The sequence below is a fragment of the Borostomias antarcticus genome (assembly GCF_949987555.1).
Source record: "Borostomias antarcticus genome assembly, chromosome: 11".
In the NCBI taxonomy this organism is placed as follows: domain Eukaryota; kingdom Metazoa; phylum Chordata; class Actinopteri; order Stomiiformes; family Stomiidae; genus Borostomias; species Borostomias antarcticus.
Window position 1 is genome coordinate 21,575,499 of NC_140244.1, and position 25,470 is coordinate 21,600,968.

The following is a 25,470-nucleotide window of genomic DNA, read 5'->3' on the forward strand; positions in this document are numbered from 1 at the left end:
AGCTAAAACAGTGTTGTTGGTTCTCAATCATTTTTTCCCCAGACTGCTGGGCCACAATATGTTGGTTTGGTCAGATAATCAGACATCAGTGGCTGGGAAGAATCAGCAGGGGGGAGTCAGGCCGCCTAAACCACTTGGTAGAGAAATTGTGGTTATGGTCCCTAGATTTGGGTACGGCTTAGTACAACCAAGTTCAACCTTTTTGCGTTGTGTGCCAATAAGCATTGCTGCCTTTGCATGGTTTTCTCTCTGAGCACAAGACAAACCTCCACTGGGGATGGATGCTTTTGTGCACTGTCCGTAGCTAAGAGTTCTACTGGCCTTCCCACTGATGTCCTGCATTCCCCCGCTGCTGACACAAGTGCGGTCAGAGGAGTTATCAATGATAGCTCCTGATTGCCCAGGAGCACCACGGTTTGCGGAGGTGATGCAGATGCTGGTCTCGGAACCCTGGCTAATTCTACATCCCTGAGAGGTTCTTTCCCATGTGGCAGGCTCAACAGGACAACTACCCGTGTTTGGCAAATGTCTGATGTCTTGGTTTCTGAAAAAGACAGGCTGGAGCACCCTGATAGTCTGTCTGCTGCTGTCTTTAGCACCATTCAGAGCACTCAGGCTGGTTCCACGTCCAGGACTTATGGCAGCAAATGCAATGTGTAACACCAGCAAATGTAATGTGAAGGAGAGAATATTGACACAGTGTGTTGCCAAGTGGGGAGTTATTTTCCATTTACTACAGTTCCTGTCCGAGAAGCACAGTCACTGTTGACACTTGCACTGGCAATTTCAGCTTGTCATTTTTATTTTTACAATATATCTCTTGTATGGTGGCCATATTCGACCATCCTTTCATGAAAGCTTTCTCATGATACCGATCGCCCCAGCTGTTTGGTGCTTTATTATTGAAATCATTATCAAACATGTCTGCCATGGCCCTCTGGTGAAGATGTGGTGAAGAGGTATGAGAGGGTGCTACAGTATGAGCTGTCATCATCAAAAACCACCAAACTGAAGCATATCACTCGGTAGGGGTTGTCCGCAACTACTGTCGATACAGCTCCCATTGCAGAGCTACTGGCAGCTGACCTTGCTGCCTTTGACAATTTCAGGGGCATTAAGTGTGGGGAAAAGCTGGCTGTGTTTGTGCAAGCTGCTGCCGAGATGTCTGTGTAATATGTCTGTGTAACGTGAAAACAAACAATGAGAGACATAATTATTATTATTTCTGAAAAATGTGTAGTTTGGTTTATGTCTGAAGTTTATCTTTTTTATTGGTGTCCCTTTGTCATTCTATTTATGGCAGTATGGCACTTCAAAAGAGTTATACTGTAGATACACAATTATATTAATAACAACCAACAATGTAATATTGTATTTCAATAAAAAAACGTTTTCACATCTCATTACATGATTGTTATTGTAACTCTTTATGAAGTATCATAACTCTCTAATAATACTCTTTAAAAAGTAACACATAAAAAAAGAACTCTGTCCATCTATCCGCATTTTCACCATTGGCCTGATAGTATTTATATTTGGCATAGGTATTCACAGGGGTCTTAGGCAGATGGTGACAGGGCCAAATTTTCAATTAATTTATGTTTTGGCTCATTTTAACCAAAAGTACTGCTCCGGAGCCGCCGCCCCTTTCACAAAGCCCTGCTCTGGTGTACATATCTACTGCACCCAAGTCAAGCCAGCCAATACAAGTACACTCCAGTAGTTTCGCAGAACTTGGCTGCGTGAGTCTGAGTGACTAAGCTTGAGGAACTGCTCCTGGCTGCCCCAGAAAGAGGACAACTTGGATGGGAGAAATGCAGGGAACAATTTCCATTGGCGACCACTGAAGACGTGTGTGTGTGTTGAGTGTGCTGTGTTGCCCCTCACTCACATGTGAGTGAGGGGCCAATAAAGGGCCAATAAAGACCCTTGAGGGCCAATAAAGACCCTCGAGGTCCAGTTAGTCATTGATGTCATTAGTCATATTCCTACTTAAAGCTCATTAGTTAATCTTTGGGGCCACAAACAGTATGAACAAATTATTAGGTGGTTAAAGGTATAGATAATATTTTTATGTAGATATAATAGATATCATAAAAATGAAAATAAAAACTCAAACGATGCTTTAGAGTCAATAGTAATTTCGACTCCCGATCGCTCCTGACAGAGAGTGTGGTACCAACATCGTAATATCCCCACCTCACAAGCCTTGTTAGAGGGGGGAACCAAACCTCAGACATCTCAGAGGGATAAACATTTATTTCAGACCCATCGACATTTTTAAAATGATTTAAAAATATATATTTTTATTTATTTATTTTTTAGGGGGGTCAACTTTTATTCTGCACCTTTCTTAAGTGGATACATTATTATTTTATTTATTTATGATTTGTCTACATACAAATGTAATCTATATCACCTTTAATGATTTGACATGACACTGTCATGTTGTCATAACAAGTCATTGCAAACAATGTCAACTTTGCATTAAAAATGACATAATTGACCGAATGACACTTAATGATAACAGTCACAAACATTCTTAAAGATTCTTTCATGTGTCATGTCATGGTTACAGTATGACCGTGTCATGACAGTGTTACGACATTTTATGTATACCTATGCAAATAATGTGTTACTGCAGTAGGCTACCAACCATTTCACATATTTGTTAATCAATAATGAACCAGAGTAAATGGCTGCTCTTGCTTTCTACTACATTAGTTGAAATTTAGAGTTTATGGTGTTTTTGAAGCATATTCTATGTGCCCATAGAGATCCATTGTGTACTCAGCTGTGACGAGCAATGAGCACTAATATCTGCACAGTTGGTCAAGATTTTGATATGGACCATTGTACTGTATATGATCATAAATAACCTTATAACAGGGCTTATAATGCTTAATTACCGAACTAGTCCTTTAAAATATGTCACTGGTGTGCATTTCCCTCTTGAATAATCTGTCTTTTTGCATACTTATGGCAACTTTCAAAAAATCTGACTGTAAAGTGTTGGTTGCACCTGAAATTCTATAATGCCCCCAAATATTTTGATCCATATTTGCCAATCGGGTTTACACGTGCTATGAATATATGCATATATTGAATATGCCTGTAACCAAGATCAACAGCATACAGAATGTCACATGTTCCTCATATATATGGACTTAAATAGGATATAATGAGCAAATAACAAATTAATATAATTGGTGTAATTACTGTATTACACAGCATATATATTGTGTGTTCTCTGTAATATTTTTTTGAATGACCCTAGATTTAGCCAATATATATTTTGAAGCCATCATCATCATCATCATCATCAAAAGCTACACTTTTGTGACTTCATGTGGAGTGCTTTGCTTGAGCAGTAGGAGAAAGTGAAGTGTTGAGTAAATAAACATTGAGCAGATGTCCAGAGGAGATCCAGCGACACCCATGCATTCTTCGAGTCAAGCTTTGAGAAAACAAGTGAGAGAGGGCAAATGGCTGGTTTAGAAAACCTGACTTTTAACAGCTATGTCACCAAAGGGCAGGTCTCACAAACATGTCCCCAGCACCCTCTGCCACCAACACATCAAACCACAGCCATGATGGTCAGCTGCATCAACAATGCCGACCTGCCAAACATCTAAAGTAATTCATTAAGAAACACGAAGGCCTTTTAAAGTACTATAAGACAAACTGCAGGGCATGTGGACATTGACCCACCAACCTTTATAAATCTCCAAAGATTACAGCCTATTCTCCCTAAATACCTGTTTTATAGCCTAATCAATAACATTTTTCTAATCCATAGCAGCCCTAATTCTATCGATTAATTGTCTTTTATGGTTTGATATACTTTATTTTCATGTTAACCAATGACCTACAGTAAGTAGCATTTAACTTTTTTTTCAACATTAATAGGCCTACAGTAATCACTTAATCAATTAAATACTTTAATTCAAAAGCAACTTCTATGTAAACACATGAAATCAGACTATTGTTGTTATTAGAGTAATATACAGTAGCTTTATTGCAAAGACAGGAAGTGCTAGCATCCCAACCATCAGTCAATAACAAGTGTTACTAGTCTTACAACCTTACCATGGCCATATGGTTAAATGATCATACGATGGCACATGAACGCTAAATGTTTCCATGTGTGCTTGTGTGTGTGTGTGTGTATGAGAGAGAGAGAGAGAGAGAGAGAGAGAGAGAGAGAGAGAGAGAGAAAGATAGAGTGTGTATGTATGTATGTATGTATGTGTGTCAGTAGAAGGGGAAGGTTAAGCCATGCTTTAGAACAACACTCGTTTTCATGGGATTTTGTAAAGCTCATGTCTATCCTGAGGAAGTGTTGCCATTTATCCATGGTGATGAGGAGACAGCCCTAGTGGTCTGGCCACCTGCAAAGGTCCATGCTGTTCTATACCAGCGAGTTCTGAGAACAGAAGATTAGTGTCATGGAAGACAAAATGTAAAGCTGTCCGCATCCATTTCACCCAAAATATCTTGAGGAAAACATCCAATACAGAGTCTCAATGAACCTTTATAGAAGGGGTCAGGGATAGGTTCCTACCACAGAACACAAAGGCTATTATTCATAGAGCTGTCTAAATTCACCAGATCTAAAATGAATCTAATTCACTATCTACTCAAACATCAAAAGACCTTACTGACCCTATAGACAGGTTTTTCAGAAAGTTAATGTGTGCTTTGACATTAGGCGAAAAGACATAGGAAAATCCTGGTCTGGCACAGATTACACGCCTATGGTGGCCAGGAGTCTGCTGGAATTCCGGACAGGGAGCTCTGGAGAGGCATTATCCCCCATACTCCTAATGACCACCCCTCAGAAGGACTGGGCTAATCCCTCCAAAAGTGGAACAAATGGAGGTCACTTTGCAGTCTTTTATAGACTAACTCGATGAGGCCATAAGTATCAAGGGGTGCCATTAAATACTCATGTGAACAGGGTCGAGGGAAGGACAAAGAAAGAGCAAGCTTCTTAAAGAAAGGATCATGTTGTAGACCCACCAATGGCGAGAAGGAGACAACTATTTACAGTATGGACTCAAGGATGGGATATTCTCATTCACAAATAAAGCAACAGATATGATATAAAAAGCGCTGCTGCATAATCAATGTGATTCTAACTGCATAACTGTGGAGTCTACAACAAAACACACAAACACTCAGAATCAGAATTTGTTTATTGCCATTGTACTTTACAAGCAGGAGCTTGATAGAGCTACAGCTACAGGTATGGGTACATTGGAGTTCTTGTTATTGCTTGTCCTTACAGTAACTTATCAGCACTAATCAGTTCCTCATTCCAGTCCTAGATACATACTGTAGCTAGACATATAAAGGTTTCCAAACATGCAATTTCCTATCCATAGTCTAGGAGTCTATCAAAATCTTAACACATGAAAACAGATCTGTTTTTCAGAACTAACCATTTATCAACAATCCCTGAAACACTTCCCCTGCTTACACCCCTAACCCCACTCATCCTATAAAAAACACAAAGATGAAGCACACAGCCCCCCCACCCATGCAACTAAGTTCCAAAAGTAACAGGTGCAATCTTTTTTCTCTTCATCTGAATAAGCATTTTGCGTGTCAAGAATCCTTTGAGGATATGGTTACTTCCAGACAGTAAGGGAGCTACAGGAAATCGTCTCACACGCCACAATTCTTTGGAGAAATTTACAGTCCTTTAGGGATACTTGCCGAAGACTGCCCCCAGTCTCCCTGCATTTCCTCCATGGCTGTCTAGGGAGGTCTAAGCCTTGCAAAGCTGGGATATTAAGCCTTATCTCGGTGTAGCGATCTGTAGCGTAACAATCACCCTACCGTTCTCTGCTCAGCTACTTTCCTCCTAGATCAAAGGTTGGATTTGTGAACCTATAGACGGGAGCCAGATAATCAGAGGCCTTTTTCTGTGACCCTAACTGCTCTGACTGAACCTATTAAGCAGGGTCAGGCTTGATGTCTTTATGTCCATATACTGTATCATGGTAAAGCTGCATACCACTCTGTTATGTTATGTTATGTTATTTTTATTTATAATGCGCCCCCCAACCAACTGTTACATCAGCCCGGGGCGCAGCCCGGGTACAAAAAGAGACAAACAAAAACAAAGGACTGCAGAGACACAAAATAATCAAGAAACTACATTTAAGACACAAGACAAGGACATAAATTATAGATCGTCTGCGACAAAGAGGTGAGTTTTAAGCTGTGCTCTAAAAGAGTCCAGGGTGGTGGCGGACTTGATGTAAGCAACCTGACAGGCCGACCATAGATCGCTCTTTTCCCAATTGACAGCAATCCCCAGGTCGGTGAGATTATTCACTACCACAGCGGTAAGCTTCAAGGCCAGAAGAGGCAACGGAGCCACAACCAGCAGGTCATCCAGGTATGCAAGGATCCTGATGCTCTGCTGGTGTAGTGGTCTCAACACCGTCTCCACACAAATGGAGAAGGTCCTGGGGGCGCGAGCATATCCAATAGGGAGTCTGGTATACTCGTACACCATGCCCTGGAAGGCAAAGTGCAGATACTTCCGATGCCAAGGTATCGGCACATGGAAGTAGGCATCTTTCAGATCTATGCTGGTGCAAAAATCACCAGGAAGGAATGCTTCCAGCATCTGGTGTACCATAAGCATGTGAAACCTCAATTTAACCACCGTCTTGTTGAAAAGTCAAAAATTGGTCTCATGCCTCCCATTTGCTTGGCACAAGGAAGTAGTGGGAATAATATCCCTCATTCCTCTGCTCCAATGGGACCACAGTCACCGCTCCCTTTGACAAAAGCTTCGCAATCTCTGCTGACGGAGCTGTGGCCTGGTCGAGGCATCACCGTCTCCACAATGCCCAGGAAAGGTGGCGGAAAACAGTGAAACTGAATGAAATAACCTTCCGTCAGATCATGCCGTAGCCAGCTGTCCAGGAGACCCCTCTCCTGCCAGACTGTGAAGCGGTCCGAGAGAGACTGCGCCAGAGACGTGGCACATGATCAAGGAACTGTACATAAATCATCTTGGCCCTCACCGCCACCGGACAACGGATGAACTTCAGTGTCTCAGCCCAAGGCAGGCCACCCTTGAAAGTGACATAATGAATCCCCATAGGATTCCTCATACTGTGCCTCTGCACGAGGGTGAATGGCATTCCGGCCAGGAACCACTTCACTCATAAAAAGAGGAAGTGAGTCGGCCATGTCCGCATCACAGGCAACCTTCCGCAATTTTGTCCATTCAGACAAAATGGTGGTGCCCTGAGACAGATGCAGATCCCTGACGTTGTGCAACTTGAGAACAGGGAATCTTTGCATCTTTTTTGCATATCCAGCCGAGGCTGGCAACGCATTCGATCGATATTTTTCCTAACTGGAAAACTCGTCCTGGTGCACTGTGCCTACTAGGAGCGGCGAGATGGCGAGCAAAGGGGGGGCCTGTCTTGCTCCTGACTGTGACATTGCTCCAGGAGGTTGGAAACAGCTGCACCAAACAACCCAGACTTGCTTACTGAAGAGTTGAGAAGGACGTTATTGCACGCAGACCGGTCAGCGAAAGCCACAGATGGCGTTGTTGGACGACAGAGGTGGCCATAACCCCACTGAGGCAGACAGCAGAGACTTTCACAAGCTGGGCAACGGCCCCGGCAGCTTCAGCCATTTACGCTCTCTGCTCCGATGATGCAGAGCACAGACCCTATGTGGTCTTGGCTCACTTTTATAGTGGTGCGTGTATGTTTTTTTTTCTTCAGTCAATGTAACTAGCTACAATTGGTTAAGCCAATAAGGAGCTTGCCCTGTGGGGCGGAGCTCCACGAAAACCTTTCCACAACATGTTTTCTTCCTTATGTATTCATCCTCTGGCCCTGCATTCTAAGTGGTCAGTTTTTCCCTATTCTCCCCTATCTTTGGCAAACACAATCTGGATAGGGTTAGAGGGTCAACTCTGCATCCTTTTTACAGACTGTGGCTGAGACCACTGGTGCACTGAAAGGAAGGGAGCATGCCTCACAGTCTCAAAATAGCAGCTTGTAGCGTGGTACTAACGTTGTCTGGACCGTGGAAGCAAGTTCTTATGAATCCTGACCCCTCCCACAATGTATATGTCCTATCATCCTATCATAGAAGCTAATGAAGACTTGGGACTGTGGCATAATTCAACCCTCTCCCTGAGCTGTGCACATACTCCCTGCCATGTATGTAAAAGCCAGGTTCATAATACTAGAGGACGTCATGTTACAGGGAATATAAGTTATCTTGTTTTATTGTCAGTCATTAATAAATTAACAATCTGATCATAAAATATGTCTTCATAGACCTGCAAATGTAGGCACTCCTCGTTTAAAATGTTGTATTTATGCATGGTTTAATAGTCAATCATAGATAATAGAAAGTCTCTTGCACACCTGAATTGAGTCTCAGTGACAGGTACATCGGATAAATATGAGGAAACAGAAAAACCTGCACACTGTCTTCACTTTCTCAATGGCATCTTAGTTTAATATATACAACGTTTTGGTCCAACAACTTCCTTCTTACTGATAAGACTTCAATCATCCGATCCACCAAACAAGAGTCAATAGCAAAATAAGCTGTTTGGCATTGGCAGAGAAGATGTATCTTTTTTTTTTTCCATGAGGGGCACCCACATACTCAGCTGTGCTGCTCAACCTGTTCTTTACAAATGGGGAACCATTTAAAACAGAAATAAACAAACAGGCTTTCCAATGGTATTAAATCTACCAAAACCAGAGTAAAAACCCTACCAAACACACATTTCCGAACTTTTTGTTTCATGTTTAAACTAAGATTCCGTTGAGCAATTGAAGCCAATCATCAAAAGTTGCAGGCAGTATATGGGTACATACTGTAATCATCAAAGGGTACAGCATTTTCAGCAGACACCTGATCATTTAAAGACCTGCAGTTCCATCTGCTGGTCAGAAGGCCTACTTGATCTACAGATGCAGCTGACTGAACTGAAGGTGTATGCTGGTTAAACCTAGGCTCCGTGGACTACTGGCCAGTTCAGGGGAATGTCCTGAATATCCTTTCTAGACAGAAGTAGGCTACAATTATATATAAAGAAATATGGTCAACACCGTAGGGGACAAATGACAGTAAAGCTCCAGCTTAGTTACTTTAGCTTCACCGTAGGTCTGGGGTTGAGGCACCCAAGTAGGTCCGTAGGTCTGAAATGTTTGACTTGACTATCTTAGCTGGAATTGTACTCATTTTCAAACGCTGGTATGCCTCAAATCTGTGACAGCCACCAAAAGAGTAGTAGTAATCTCCTCCATCTCTGCCTTTGATCCAGAGTAGGTCTATTGGAGGCACAGTGCTGATATCTAAAGAATCCTGTAAAATAAAATGATCAGTGGATTAGATCTGTAATTATCACAGGTTCAGTTTAATGTTGCAAAGATCATAAAGAAGTACAGGCTTTGCTACAGTGTGGAGGAAATGGTTGATGAAGTTAAAGGCTGCTGTCATTATGAATAACAGGGAATAAGGTAAATATAGGCTAGTGCCTGAATCTCGTTCTTAATCGGATTTAATATCAACACTATCACGCCTTTTCAACGACTAACGTTTACCTTTAATGTGTTCATAAGGCTCTGAACTTTCTGCTCATCGAGTACAGGAGGGAAGGGGCGTATGATGACATCAATTGGCACATTGTGGACGTCTTCAACGTTGTCCGAGTGAATCGACCTATTCTCATTATTCTTACGGTCCATACTTGATTGTGTAGAGATAAACAACTGTACAACAGGTGGCATTGAATAGTTTCTACTTATAGCGCTTCTTACCAACTGAAACATTGGTTCAGTGGTTGTAAGTCGTAAGCTACTTTTTCAGCGAAGCTCCTCGGAACGCGAAAGCATCAACGCATTACGTGCTGAATTACGCAGAGAGCTTCTCTTTCGCCTTTATCACTGTCCATCAGCGCATTGCCCGCCTGTTTTCACCCGACACCGATGGGCAACAGTAGCCTAGCCTATATTTTCAGTGCGTAGCCTAATTAAATAGGCTAGTTTTCTTTTCAGACTGAGTGTAATTCAAATAATACAGTTGCCTATCATACCCAGGTCAGTCATCATCACCTTATCTTAAAGGGCCATTGTGTAGAATGGGAAACTAGTGGAATGGACTTTGTTAGGTTTACGGGCTATGACCGAAAAGCAGACGTGAACGTGTTAGGAGGTGAAGCCCCGAGATGTTTATTGATCTGTGAAGGTCAGACAGGATCAGGTTAGTGGGACAGGTGAGGGTCAGGAAGGGACGTGGTAGTCAGACAGTCGTGGATCAGGCAGGAGCATGGCAGTCAGACAGGTGTGGTGTTCCGGCGGGTACGTGGTAGTCCGGTCAGGCAGGGTTTAGGCAGTGGCTGGGAGGTCAGGCTAGGAAGAAGGAAAGCAAAAAGGGTAAGGCAGGGTTCGGATCAAGGTAAGATAGGTCACAGCTACAGACGTGATACCCACTGGTCAACGATCTGACTCAGACTGGTCTGTGGAGCTGCCAGGAGATTGGAGAGTTGATGAGCTGCAGGTGCGGGAGGTCTCGGTGGCTGGTTAGGGAGAGGCGCAATCACCGAGATGAACGGCAAGTGTTGGTTGGGAGCGCACCCCGCTCGAGTCCTCTGCTGATGTGTTCGCAGTTCCCTCTGCGCCCTCCAGGAGGTGCTCGGGGACTCATCTTCAGGGACAGGGCCAGGCTCCGAAGCAGGGACAGGCTGAGAGACAGGTTCAGAGACAGGGTCAGGGGAAATGGACCTGTGCGGCGGAGCCATAACAGACTTTGAGGAAATGTATATAATATTCATAAGTAGGCTATGTTTTAATTAGTGTATAATGCCATTAAAATACATGTTTTTGTTACCTTAAAATCTACATAGGGAGCGGGTCCTCTTCCACGGCCGCCATGTTGTAGCCAGCCTTTAAAGAGGTGTTTCGAATGCGCTGGGTTGGAAGATGAAGTGGTTGCTGGTGTGCAGGTGAACTATTTTGTTTTGTGAGAAGTTTTGACAAATGGAGAATCATAGTAATTATTTACCACAAGAAAAAGGCGATCTCAGAAAACAAGGATAAACAATGGTGCGCTTTCCCAAACTGAAATGATGAGGGACAAATGCTTTCAGAGTGCCCCCCGAAGTTGCATGTTTTCTGCTGGACAGGTAGCCTAATTTAGCCAACAAATCTAAATGCAGTTTGTTATTTGATAGCATAGAACAGGACCAACCCATGTCAATATTGAACCAGGCCAGGTCCAGCCTGGCTTATGTGGGTGGCTGGCTTGTTTTGGTTCAGGACTGGTAGGACGGAAGCTAGTCATGCCACTGAAATAGCTGTGAATTGAAATGACATGAAATCATGTCTGATAAATTAAGACAGGTCTTGTCGCCTGGACACATCAGTTCCAAAAGGTAAGCAACAGCGTTTGTTTAGCTACATATAGACTTGAGGAGTTTCGCTCAGCATAGACGGTAATCTCTGAGAATGTCCCGTGTGGGAGTCCAATGCTCTGACCACTACTCTACTTGTGAAATTTAGGTAAGGGATGAAAAGGTTGGAGGGAAAGGATGAAAGTGTGGAGGTTTGGGGTATAGTCCCATAAAGTCATCCCCACCGGGTCTTGAACCCCGGTCTCCAGTCTAACATTGTGGGTGGGAAGGAGGGAGGGAGGGAGGAAGTGATTATCCAACAAACACTAGGTGCTGGCTTCCAGCCATGCACAAAAACAGTCAAATTATATGTGATGCTAGTATATCATACAACAATTGGTTGCAATCTGTTATCTCACCACTAGATGCCACTAAAATCCGCATACTGGTCTGGTCCTCTAAAGGGAAGAGCAACACTGTAATACTTGAAGCACATCAAGCAGCCTGTGCAATATCACAAGACAGACCAAAATATACTGAAAGTGTGTAGTATGTATGTATGTATGTATGTATGTATGTATGTATGTATGTATGTATGTATGTATGTATGTACAGTAGCCTAACTATGTCCAGCCAAACTGTCCCTCATTAAAATGCATTCAGGCAGCTAGTCTTGTAGTTGCAAGGAAATTAATGCAGAATAAATATGGTAACATATTCTTTAGGTGGCTCTTTTTTTTAATGATGAGTATTTTGTATTGTTGAGCTTTAGAACATGATGCCTGCTCCTTCAAACACTTGGATGGGTGAATAAATACTCTATTTTTGTAGGGATTTCAAAGAGCCAGCCAGGTTGCTGTGGTAACAAAGAGGACGTCTGGGCTCAGAGCTCTGCCCAGGTAAGTGGGAAGCTTCAAAGATCTGTAGCTCAACAGTGGAGACAGAACCATTGTTATGTTCTCCAACCCACAGTCATAACGAGACAATTAAAAATGATTTCTTGGACAGAGGAGGCAGGGTATTGCATTGAATTATCACAAACACTTTGAACTACAATGTTTGCGCATAGAGAATGTTGTTGATTAATTGGACACAAGAGGGATCAGCTGCAATGTAAGGCCTATTTGTGCTGTGCATGCTCAAAAAGTTGGAAACACCTATTTCCCACAAGATACTGCATATATATCGTTAACGGAAATAATGGTTAGAACACCACATTTTTGTAAGGTAAAATATTGAACAAAGCACATTTACTGGAATCTTGTGAGTATAATCAACTTGTTGGCTTTACCATTATGGGGATGATATAGTCGATATAGTAGAAATAACAAAACAGGACATGATCATAACATATGAACTAAGTATTCAAATTCTAGTTTCAATAGAAAACTTCACTATTACTCATTTTTGCATATATCAGCTACAAGCCCACCAATGTTCCCAGACATCGACGCCATCATTTATCATCTTGCAAACATAGTGTGCTAGTATAAATATTTGCTGTCCTTTTTGTTTGCTGTTTCATCACTTTGTGCAAATATGAATCAAAGTGGAACACATTCCTCCACTCTGCTGTTCTGTAGCTTCCTGTCTTTATATGCAGTGTCACATTCAAGTCAGTGCTTTGCTGTCAATCACACACACACATTCCCACTCTACTATGATGCACATCAAAACATCACAGGAGCAAAACAGGCCCTGTCACTCAAGCCTTATTGACATGTAAATCAGCAGCAGTGCCTGGGTGTATCTAGAGTCCCACTACACTCTGTGTGACCCTCAACCGTCACGGCACCACGTTATTCCAGTCGCTAACATATCTCAATTACTCAGATTGAGTTAGTCACACAGGTACAGCAGCAGGTCATGGAAGAATAGTTCCCACATAATGATTTGCTGTTAATATTAGATTTCAGCCCCCATGGGAACCCCATGGAGCCGCTGAAGAAAATTACCTGCCAACTCCCCAACAGGGATATGAGCTATATTTATTCATACCTGAGGTTTTTTAACACATTGACATGCTCTTAAAGTGAGAATTATTTTGACGGTTATTTTCAGTCTTCCAGCTAACTTTGTGATAGATGAAGGTGTCCTTAATCGTGACAGCATTCTTTAACGTTTGGGTGGGTGTACCCGTTTTTTGTGTTGAATCTGTGAGTGACTTCTTCGTGTTGGCTCTTTGCTGCTCATGGCAATTATTTTCAATACTGTTTTTCCAACAATGACCCGAATGGTGGCTGAATGGTCCACTAGTTTCTGTGGAGAGGACTTTGTAGAGAGGACATACAGTACATGTAGTACACCAACCTATCTAAAGGACATATTCAGAAAATGTTATTGTTTTACAGTACTATCTACTGTATATTGACCTTGATTATAACATAAAACCTGTAGTTTAGGTCGACATCAAACAACAAATCACAGGGTTGTTTTTCCAAACAGAAATAATTAGCACTATAGTCGCCATTGCCTATTTGTTGTGGCAGATGAAACCATTTAACTGTTCACTTAGCTAAAACCTACAACATATTTAAACAACCCTGTGTTAACTATTCATGCCTATACGATTATAAATGCAGTTGCTTTCTACTTGAAACCTTGAAACATTTCATAAATCATTAATTTGTCTATTGAAAACAAACATATCAGAATGGGCTTCAAACAGTGCCTGAGCGAATGGACAGTGAAGCTTTCAAATATTTCACACACACACACACACACACACACACACACACACACACACACACACACACACACACACACACACAACAGCAACAAAAAATTGACATGACTTCAAAAAGGGAAGCATAAGGAGGGTGAGGTGGACCCTCTGCCAGCACAGAGAAGAGGAAACAGATGGGTTTTACACAAATAGCGCAAACATCAAGAACAGTGAGTTAAAGAGCCTGGCAGTCTCACTTGATGAAGCAGTGAGGGATGGAGATACTTTAATGAGCTGTTCTCTCCTGTGATGCAGAATCCACTCATACTGAATGTGAAAAGACAAACTGTTAGCTCTTAAAGGGACAGTTACAGTTGGTTGACCTTGACTGTCTGGAACCAACTGGTGTTTCCAACAACTCTTTAAGACTTTGGTCAGTCAATCAATGGCATTTACTGTAGTAAGCAGAGGTTAGTATTGACATGGTAATGATTTAATATACAGTATATTAAGTATGAAGTAGTATCAAATTGTTTGCCTATTTACGTAATTTTTTTTATTGCATTTTTATAGAATCACTACATAAGAGTTAATGTTATCATTGTAGAAGAACATAATTCACACTTTGTGTTTTTTTAACACTGTACAATGAGCACTTACAGTAGGTCCTATTATCTTGCCAGTGAGATTATATTTAGGGTGTACTGATGGTTTCATTGTGAGGATCAGGAACCTTCACATGGACATTGACCTACCATCAGATGGCGCCAGATGGATGCTTTGAACCAAGCTTTCCAGCTCTAAAATACATACAAGCCAAAATCTTCAAAGATGAAATTGCAACCGTTTAAGAAAGTTGGTACAATCCAGATTCTTATGTGAATCAACAAGTTCACTGGGTTACAGTGATGACTATTAATGAAAACCTGTTTTTCAGACCATGTGCTGGTCATAATATAGAACTACACTTTCTAATGGCTTCTATTGTCTTTAAGCAACTGTTCAGGAGCTATTTATGTCGTTATTCACCAGTATATCACAAATTAATTGTGAATTATTGGGACTTTTATGTATTCCTTTGTCTGGTAGCCCTGTCCATGGTGCTGAATTCAGACAGTGCGTCGTGTTGCAGCACTCAGTATGTCAGAGGAGATAGACATAGATTTTCTGTTTGACAGTGACTTTAAAGACGGATGTGGTCCAAGGTCAATCTCCTGTGAAGATGTGTGTGTTGCATGTTCAATATTGCTGATGGTATTCAATAATTCAGCTTATATTCTCTTAATGGCCGGGTAGAGGATGAGAGGGCCGCCTGTCACCCAGCAGAAGGATGTAAGGACATGTGCAGAGCTGTGACAGTCCCCCTGCTCCACAGCCTGATCATGTACATCTTATTACACACAGACAGGCAGCACACCCAGGGGTGAAGTAATTGGATTCCACAGATCCGCACTTTACAGTTTATTATTACCGTGTAATGAAATCACTTCGTTTATTTTCATCATAAAATCAGATAAGGTACAACATCTGCGGTGTTAAATGTGTGAGTGTGTCTGCTGTGTATGCATTTTGATATCTACAGGAAACGTGCAACAGTTATGAGATGCATATGCTATTGACAGCAAAGTTTTGCTTTGGTGAATTGCATGTTGGTGTTATATTTAAAAGCTGTCCCTAGTAAATGCATCACCATTGACAGTTTTTTTTAAACTGTGACTAATACGTAGGATACTTTACTGCTTTTACAGCAGATATCTTGTATTTTATTGGAACGCTTATTTGTGGAGAGGGAATGAACGTATAGTAGGCTACCGCCTCTGACTCCCTGCCCAGCTCTGTCTCATTATTCTGTTTCATGGCTGCTGGAGGACACTGAAGGACACCACCGATTGAATTCAAGTCTTGTATATTCCCTGGAAACCAATCAAGAAAAGCCCCAGAATAATAATCCCTGTCTTCTTTCATGATTCATTTTTATTTTGTTCCTTTTTATTCTGGCGTTTGAGTCACTCTGAAAATGTGACTCCAGCATAAAATCAATGTTCCATTAAAATTTAATGATCAGGAATGGCTTATTGTGCTGGAACAGATGCCTCTGCTTTTGATATCACCCTACATTTCTGTAGCTCTTATCCGACATATAGCATGATTTTGAAACATACTTTTGTCAGATACACTGTTTCCTGCAGATCATGGGAAGTAAATAAAAACGGACCTGTGGATTAATTGTGCTATTGTTTTTATTAACTTTATCATCGTTATTGTTAATCATCAGTATTAATTGTAGCAGAACAAGATAAACCAAAACACCCCTCAGCAATCATGGCTTAAGTTTCTTCACACTCGTTTGAAACGGAGAGACAGTAAGAAATAGAAAAATAGAGAGAGAGAGAGAGAGAGAGAGGAGAGAGAGAGAGAGAGAGAAAGTGGAAAATTTGAATCAGTGTTTTGAGGACCATATGGAAAGTTTCAGGCAGCCCACCATATGTTGAAGGCTTTTGTCATGGAAATCATACTTTTTTGGCACTTTTCATCACTGCGCAGCCAAGCCGGGCACAAAAATGAAAGAAAACAAGAAAAGAGCATTCAAAAGAACATGGTAAACTCTTTCAGAATACACAGAGTTTTGGAGTTTTGTTGGTAACGTACAACAGATAACTTTTAATCCCACTCCCTGATTCACATTGCCACCTAGTTGGTACCTGTATATGTCTTCTTTACGAAATACAATATGGATTTAAAAAAAAGAAAGAAGATAATTTAAATGTCCACATGCATTGTCATATTATTGCTGTGATATACAGTATGTACACACATATTTACAAAATCAAAGAGGAACAATGTTTTTCATTTAGACCAGGTTTACACTACCAGGTTTCAGAGCCAAATCTCACCTCCTAATCAACATTCACCATCTATTTTGGGATGATTTAAGTTTGATTTTACAAACCAAGAGATACGGATACGTCTTGATTGTGATCATGCTCATAACAGATAGAGAGCCCTCCATCAAGTAAGAATGAGCTCAGAGCGAAGTCAAGCCTTCTGAAAAGCATATACTGCTACAGGATACAGTATTTCAAAAGCCATTATGATGGTGCACTGTTCATGGATGTACATAACTAATGTACACAACTGTGCTGTGAGATGCTGAGGAGACAGGTGGTTCTGAACAACTCGCACAGTATAACCAATATCACATCTTGTGAGGGAAAGTCAGTAGTTGTACAGAAATCGATAGGGGGGATTGGTAATGAAAAAGGATGAAATCATAAAAAAAGAAATTCAGTTTCTTCCTCCCAGGTTTTAAAGTGAGCTAACCATTACTGTGATTGTGTCATCCGTTTAGTATATGCAAATAGCTGACAATGCATTTGCCTGCTGGCGCTTGACCTTCTCATTGGAGGTCGCTCACCAACTCAATTACTCTCCCTATCTGCAGTCTGTCTGAAAACACCTGTTATCCTCCCACACACCACAGCCCTCTGCCAATCTCACTTCAGCTCTTCTCATACCACACACGTCTGATCAGAAACAGTTGGGGTGGGGTGGGGTGGGGCGGGGTGGGGTGTGTGGAGAGGAGGAGAAGGGACTGGGGGCGTAATTGGATGGGAGCAAATACAGTGTATTGCTGTTTTTCATTAGATGTCTTATTAAAAGAAAGGTCTTCTGGCCTTCTCAAGTCAATGGATATTAGGAATTTCAGTTCCATTACCACCATGCACAGCAATACTTTTCATTGTCTTCCGTTTGGTGTAGTCTCCCATCCAGTAATTTCAAACACTTGTCTCGCAGTGTCACACAGCATTCATTTGGAAACAGTGGTGACTGTTACTATGGTGCTCTGAATGAGGATTATACAATCTTGGTGTAACAGCACAGCCAAGTTACACACTTTTGTTACCCATGTTATAGTCTCGGGGTGCCAGACTTTCGAGATCTCCGCCTCTCCGTCACCGCAGGTTGAGTGCAGAGTTTAGAGACTGACTGGTGAGTCTACCTATGTTATTGCTATTCATACTACAGGAGACATTGGAATATACTGAATCTAAGAAGTGAAACTGCTCTTGTCCAGTCAACTTCTGAAGTCTATTGAGCAGATGTTTCTCCTTGCACTTTTCAAACCAGGGCTTGTGAGACTGGTGACACAATATCAGCAGTACAGTGCCTCTCTCTTACAGATGGCATGGCAAATTCAGTGTCAAGATCTGGGGGATCAATACTTTAATAAAGGTTACAATAAAACAACATTTTTAATTACTCCTTCACTACTATTATTATTATTATTATTATTATCCACCTGGGGAAAATTGTCATAACCTCCTCAGGGACATTTGCTAAACTTAATAGTAAGGTTTACCATCTCTGGACATTATTGCATGACTTTTGCAATCTTCGGTTATGTGCATGGAGGCAGTTGACTTTTACATTTCGAAACAGCAAGATGATTACTTAGCATTTCTTGGTCATTTGTTTCATTTTATTGCCCTAAATTGACTGCGAACAGGACAGCTATGATTATTATACATGTCAATTGCCGTACCAGTGGAGTTATTGCCGTGAAACAAATATAATCTGCATTCATTAGTTTGAAGTACCACTGATACTATACATTGTTCCTCTTACAAAACTAAGTCCCTTGGACTCTCTACAGTTTCATGCATATAAACATTTTCTTTGTAGATCAGCAGCATCTTACAAGGTCAATGGATGGTTATATTGAAGAAAAGACAAATAATGACATAAATAGATGAATAAATAAACAAAAAGGTCAATAAATAAACAAATGCATAAATATACAAATACATAAATAAATACATACATCGATGAATAAATAAATAAATATAAATAAATAAATGCAGTAGATTATTTACAAGATAGTTGGATGCTCTACACCAAAATGGTGGAGAGCTTTCAGCAACGTACAAACAGAGGGACTGGACAGTTACTTTGTAACTGAGGGTGCGTGTGTTCATACCTTCTTCTATCTGAGGTAATCATAGAGGAGTGTGGAGTGCCTCAAGGAGTGGATGAACATTGCTTATTAAGACTGAGGGAGACACCATAGAGTTGGCAGAGTTCATGCATGCCACCATGGTGGAGGAAGAACAGAGAGGGTTTTCATTGCTATAGACAGGTCACTACACATGGCACTTATATCAACAGATCATTTGGTTTGGCTCCCCGTACTAATATCTTAGCTATCTGTGTGGTGAAGAATGGTACTTTGATCATACTATTTTCAAACATCTTCTCTCACAGAACTGAAAATGACCCTTAGTCAAGCTGATGTAATTTGCCTGAATACTGGTTTGTCCACAAATATAAGTTGTCCACTAAATACCCACAGTTGCAAAGATACTTTTGATTTTGATCATCAAGTGATAATTGGCACCAAAAAATAAGAAATTCAAACTGACATTAGAAAAATAGCATCCGTTGAATTAACACATATGTGACAAAAGGGGTATGTTTTTAACTTTCAAATTATCTCCCTTTTTTGCAAATACTGTCATAGTTCACATTTTCATAAAAAGTTCATGTTGGCAGTTGCAAAAGAATTCAATTCTTAGCAAATAAAAAGCAGCATAAAAATACAAGAGGTCATTTTTGTCTCTAGAAAACAAAAGAACACTGTTACAGTCCTTTTTATGTAGTTTTTTTTTCATTTTTCTCATACTATTTGCTATAAAATATCAGGAATCTAAATATTATTACTATTGATATCAATATCATTATAGTCATTGATAAAAATTCACATGCCAGGCCTCATATATAATTGTGAGTGTGTATGTGTAGTGTATGTGTGTGTGTGTGTTTGTGTGTGTGTGTGTGTGTGTTTTTGCACACGTGTTTTGCGTGTGTGTATGTGTTCAAGTGTATAGTAGGTGTGTGTTCGTTAGTTATTTGTGTACAACTAACAACTACAGTTTTTATTTGGGGGATGGGTGTTCGATTGTATGTTTCTGTGGACGATTAGCTACTGTGCAGGGAAAAAAATCCAGCATCTTTTGAAATTGTCTTTGCCATAATCATAAGAGTTTCTTCACGTAATCTCAGTGAAAATATTGCTTTCTAAAAAAGGGAAGAAACAAGGCATGGAGGGCAGAGTGAAAGGGGTTATTGGTTAAGAACCGACAATGGGGGTTCAAATTCTCCTTCCTTCCTGTAGTTAAGTCAGTTAGTTGTCAGAGCCGGAGTCGTCTTCGTCCGCGGAGCCCTTGAAGCAAGCTGACTCATAGTGCTTGTTCAGGTAGGACTTGAGAGCGAAGGTCTTATTGCAACGCTTGCATCGGTAGTGCTTGAAGGCAGAGTGTGTTTGCATGTGGGCGCGGAGGTTTGAACGGTCAGCAAAGGCTTTGCCACAGTGGGCGCAGGCGAAGGGCTTCTCCCCAGTGTGCGAGCGCATGTGGCCCTGCAAGAGCCAGGGCCGGCTGAAGGCCTTGCTGCACACGTCGCACTTGTGCTTGAGGTCGTGGGTAAGGATGTGCATGGCCAGAGCGGGCATGGACACGTACACCTTGTCGCAGGTGGGACACTTGCGCGCCATCTTGCTGTCCAGGCTTCGGTGCGTCTGCTTGTGCCTGCTGAGGTTGGAGGAGGTGGCGTACGTCTTGCCGCACTCGTTGCAGGTGTGGCGCGCCGTCCCGGCTCCGGCCTCCCTCTCCTGGTCTGCCGCGGCGTCCGCACCGCCTTTCGCTCCCCCCGCGCGGCCCTCGCCGTCGCCCTTCCGCCTCGACCTCCCGTCGGAGATGAAGAAGGCATCCATGGTGTAACCCTCGGCCAGTGCCTCCGACTCCCCGCTGTAGAAGCCGCTGGCCGTCATGCCAGACTGGGGGCTGTCGGGGTGCTCCAGGTCAGGGTCGCAGTACTCCTCCCCACCGCTGCTCACCTGGGCGTACAGGGGATCGGAGACTGGCGACGCCAGCTTGAGCTCCATCTTCTTCTCCCCTTGGTATACAGATGGCGTGATGTAATCCTGGATATAGCCTGGAAGAGACCAACGCACACAATCACAGTTGGCCAGAGGTTGCAATGGGTAAATATAGGCCTTGTGTCACAATTGTTACAATGACATAATCATATTGGATGATTGCCTTTTTGTACAAGGGTGAAATAATGGATGATACAGAACAAATGGCAATTTTCCAAATCATACAGGTTTTGAAATTTTACCATCTACAACAGCCCTGTGATGCAAGAAAACACATTGTCCTTGGCCTTATTTATGAAGGCCCACACACTATTACCGGGCAGATGAGCACTGGCTGTGAGTTGGAGATAATAGCTCATTAAAGGAACCTCCAGACACACATAAAAGCATCTCTCACATGAAGTGGTCTCATTGATTAGAGCCTCTTCCCTTGATAAGATTTTCCCAGTCTACGGTATGTCAATCCTCTGTGACTGAGGCCGATCTCTCTGTTTGCTCAATTAAGCCTCGATGAGTAGAGGTTTGACTATGCTGGGCCTAAACAGACAGAGCACATTCTCCAGGGAGACAATGGCATAGAGTAACAGTGATTTGACAAGGTGAACATCAAGGGTGCGGCTCTTGAATAAATTACCTGAAGCACTGAAATGCATTTTTGTTTTCAGTGTTGTTTTATCTTTTTTTCCTCATTACTTGACGTTCATATTGTCCATGTAATATCTGACCTTTGCTACTGTATGACAACATCCTCATATCAGACAAACCACTGAACAGAGAGGCACTGTCAATTTAGTTTTGATATCCCTCACAAAAATATTGACTGGTTTTACATTATGAAGTGCACTCTTAGTCTAGACTACTGTACTTCTAATGTCCATCTCTCTTGTAAGACAGCCAAGTGGACCTAAAAGGCTTCCTGGCAGCTAGAACGAGCTTAACGTCACTGAATATCTGCTCACATGAGCCTAGTGCGTCTCAGCAGCTTCGTATATACAGCACACAGATACAGGGCAGAAATATGATTATAAGCCTGATGTGTGGTCTGAATCTTACCCTGAGAGAAATAGTGCATAACTGCAGAAAAAACCATTCCTAAGCACTGTGTGCAGCAAACGGTGGAAATTAAGTATTGACTGCTTTTTAATGGAATTCAAAGTTTTGCACTGATCAATAGACCATCGTCTGTAAAATAGTACAGCTGTTAGAAGCGCCGCATGGTGGAAGAGAAGATAGAAATAATGGTAGGAACAGATTAAGTGCATGGACCACACAATGATAGCCTATTGAGCATGGTTTAGTGGCAGGGGGGGCTAAGCTGCAACCTGATACGTGGATTACAATGGTGCAAAATCGCTATATTGTTTGTGAAGAGGGTCACCTGCATCCAACAGTGAGCATGCAGGAGTGCCTTTAAGAATCAGGTCATTAGAAAATCAATGGAAGTGCTCTCTTAGCATACCCATATCCATTTCTGAGGGTTTGTCGTCCCAGGCTACTGAACCTGGTCAAAGACATGACCATGTTACAAGAGGCTGGGAGGCCCTAGATCCTCTACATTCCCTGTTTGGTCATTACCAAGCTTCTTGTTGAGTATCTATCAAACATCTAAAAATGTTTATTTCAAAATATTTAGTTCCAGGAGGTGTATTATTGCTAGTATTCATTGCAGCCTAGAAATACATGTTTATATAGTCCATATATAGGCTATATGAATATTGTTTTTTCAAATGTTTGTTTAAAATTACTGTCTAGTAAAATATTTAAATGTGATTGTGTAACAAGGTTCAATTACTTAAGGTCAGACAGGGAGTTCATCATTTAGGGCTGACACTGTATCAACCTGTACAGCTCACAGACTCATTCCTCTAATGCAAAGCAAGCATGTAATTAATGGACCCTCCCAGCCACCCTTCTTTGTTGCTCGACAGACACTCAAGTCAAATGTCTCCACAATGGGGAGAAAAATCTGTTGGCACAGCAGAAGTGCTGACGCAAGGCATTTCAAGAAATCTTTTATTTTGCATTTCACAGAGCACAAAGGACAGGCTCCTTTGTCTGCATTAAACAGTCATTGCTAAAGCTAATGTAGTAATCCATAATATTGTTTTATTTGTCAAAAGCTAATTTCTTGCCTGGACACTATTTATGAAAGACAGAACAATAGAAGATTGGAATAGCACTTAGAATTTGATCAAATGAATATTTTTTTTCCAACCTTCCACCGGAGCTTCACAGTAAAATGTAGTTTTAGTGATAATAACCTTATGCATTTAATTTAAAGAAAGAAAAACACAAGTTTTTCAGTCACAACATTTTGATACTCCAATTACTTCAAATTACAAATATCTCACTTCAGCCTTGTTTTATTTTTAACAACCCTCTTCACAAACACGTGTTTTTGTTTCCTACTGACCTACAGTATAATGTACTGGCTCATGTATGAATAACGGCTGAATAACAGGTGGGCATTGACATGTCGTCCTGCGCTGTGGAGCTGGATCTGCCCATGGCGTGGGTGAAATCATAACAAAGGGAGACAGACATCTGGCATTTAAAATATGGCCACAAAATGGAAGCAAGCCTAAACCTGGCTCTCAAAGTGAAGAACGTCTCTAAGCCCTGACCGGGGCTCAGCGTGTGTGTGGCCAGTCTCTGTGCTGACCACTGTGCTGTTATGTGCCTTTTCTTCGTGTTTACTGTACTGCCCTTCTCACGTGACTACTGTCAGTGCTGCCCCAAGCATTTTTCTCTCCTTTTTCTCCTTCCTCTCTCTCTCTCCCCCACCATGCCTGATCTGCCCACCTCCCCCTGGCTGTGCTGTACAGTGCACTGATGTCTCCTGTGGCGGCAATAGGCCTGCATGGCTGAAACTCTACCCCTGCTAGTTTTCAAACGCCCGGAAGGAGCAGAAAGATGTAACGGAGGGATGGGGAGGGAGATGTATGGGGGTGGGGAAACTATGCACGCTCCAGTTGGGTGGAAAGGGAGGGCCAGGAGGGGCTTCGGACACTGATAGGAACTCAAGGACAACAACAGCTAAGGACAAATGTATCACCAGCCACTCATCTCTCATCTTCATGGATTTTAGCACAAAGATGCAAAAGAGAGCCAGCCGGTGTGTTTAGAAACCACAGTGTGTGGTGCGGTAATACAAACACACAGCCAGAACCTCTTCTGGTCAAAGACACGTTTTGTTCTCCATTTGCATAAGCTAATCCGTGGCGGTGACCTGAATTGTGTCTGCCCATCATCAGAGTAAAAAAAAAAAAAAAAGTCTAGGAACATGGTGGGGGTGGGGTGCTGATGGACAGGATAACTATGGATACTGATGCGAAAATCTGCCAGCTTCAGTAACATCTGTTGTTAATTCACAGAAAACAGGCATGTCAAGGGGTGAAGCACAATTTCACCTAACACACACAAACAAAGGAGAATTCCCTATTGTGTTCACAACCATGCTGAAATCAACTACTGTGTGAGGGGCAGTGGTCCCAGCACACCCGTAACAACGGCAGGACCGTCCTCAGCCAGTACATAGGTATGCCAACTCACCATTCTCACTGAGACGGACCCCCAAGCTGGTCACCGAGTCTGTGATGGAGCGTGCAAAAGTGAACGAGTCGTCCAGGTGGTGATGGTGACTGGAGACATTGGACGAGGAGAAATCATCAAGCTTGATCTTCTTCACCAAAAACGAACGGGGCATGTTTCAAAGGATGAAAACACAGTGCCGAGAAAAACGCATGAGAGAAAATGAAAGACCCCCACAAAGAAAGCAAACAAGCAGGGCTGGCTTGACGGTAATCCTGGTGTTTAACGTAAAGACAACCTCCAAAAACATAAGAGAAGAAATAAAATGGAAACCAGAGGTGAGGGAGGCTGATGCCGATGCTGTGTGGTACTCTATGGCTCCCCCAGCTTTCAAAAAAATAAAAAAAAATCCTGTTCAGCACTGGATAGCTCCTGTGATGCAGCAGGCTTAAGGGACCAGAGAGAAAGAGAAGAGATAGAGACAGAGAGAGAGAGAGAGCGGAGGGAGAGAGAGAGAGAGCATGCGAGAGGGAGAGAGAGAGAGGGAGAGAGAGAGACTGTCAGACTAGCTGAGATCAGCAATCACGCCAGCCTTTATATGGGGCACAGGCAGTGGAAGATCAGGTGGTGCAGCGAAATGGAGCTGCTTAGCTTTAATCCATCAAATGTCCCCGGGGACACACATCAAATTACTACTGAACCGTCTGTGCATTCGCACACAGACACAGGAGAAAGAACACAGCCAGACCCCCACTGCCCCCACTACCACCCCCCCACCCCTCCCGACAACCCCCCCCGTCCCCACTCCCCACTCGCTCCCTCCCCCTTTCACCTCCGCTTATGCTCCATGCTCGGAGGAGGAGTAGAAGAGGAGGGCAGACAATGGAGACATGTGGATGAGAGCACATTCAGCATCCTGTTCCCCATTGTTTTCACATGAAGTGG

At 42.3% G+C, this 25,470-nt stretch overlaps 2 protein-coding genes across 2 annotated transcripts; both read right to left on the bottom strand.

The window, feature by feature from the left end:
• Positions 1-9,159: 9,159 nt before the first annotated feature.
• Positions 9,160-9,752, bottom strand: srxn1 (sulfiredoxin 1 homolog; the record flags this gene model as incomplete). Its single annotated transcript, XM_084445500.1, has 2 exons — positions 9,160-9,369; positions 9,609-9,752. The coding sequence occupies 2 exons, from the start codon at positions 9,750-9,752 to the stop codon at positions 9,160-9,162; spliced, it is 354 nt and encodes a 117-aa protein (XP_084301626.1).
• A 10,489-nt stretch (positions 9,753-20,241) lies between these two features.
• scrt2 (scratch family zinc finger 2) lies at positions 20,242-24,700 on the bottom strand (the record flags this gene model as incomplete). The annotated part of the gene is made up of 2 exons (XM_084445481.1): positions 20,242-21,050; positions 24,547-24,700. The coding sequence occupies 2 exons, from the start codon at positions 24,698-24,700 to the stop codon at positions 20,242-20,244; spliced, it is 963 nt and encodes a 320-aa protein (XP_084301607.1).
• Positions 24,701-25,470: the final 770 nt, after the last annotated feature.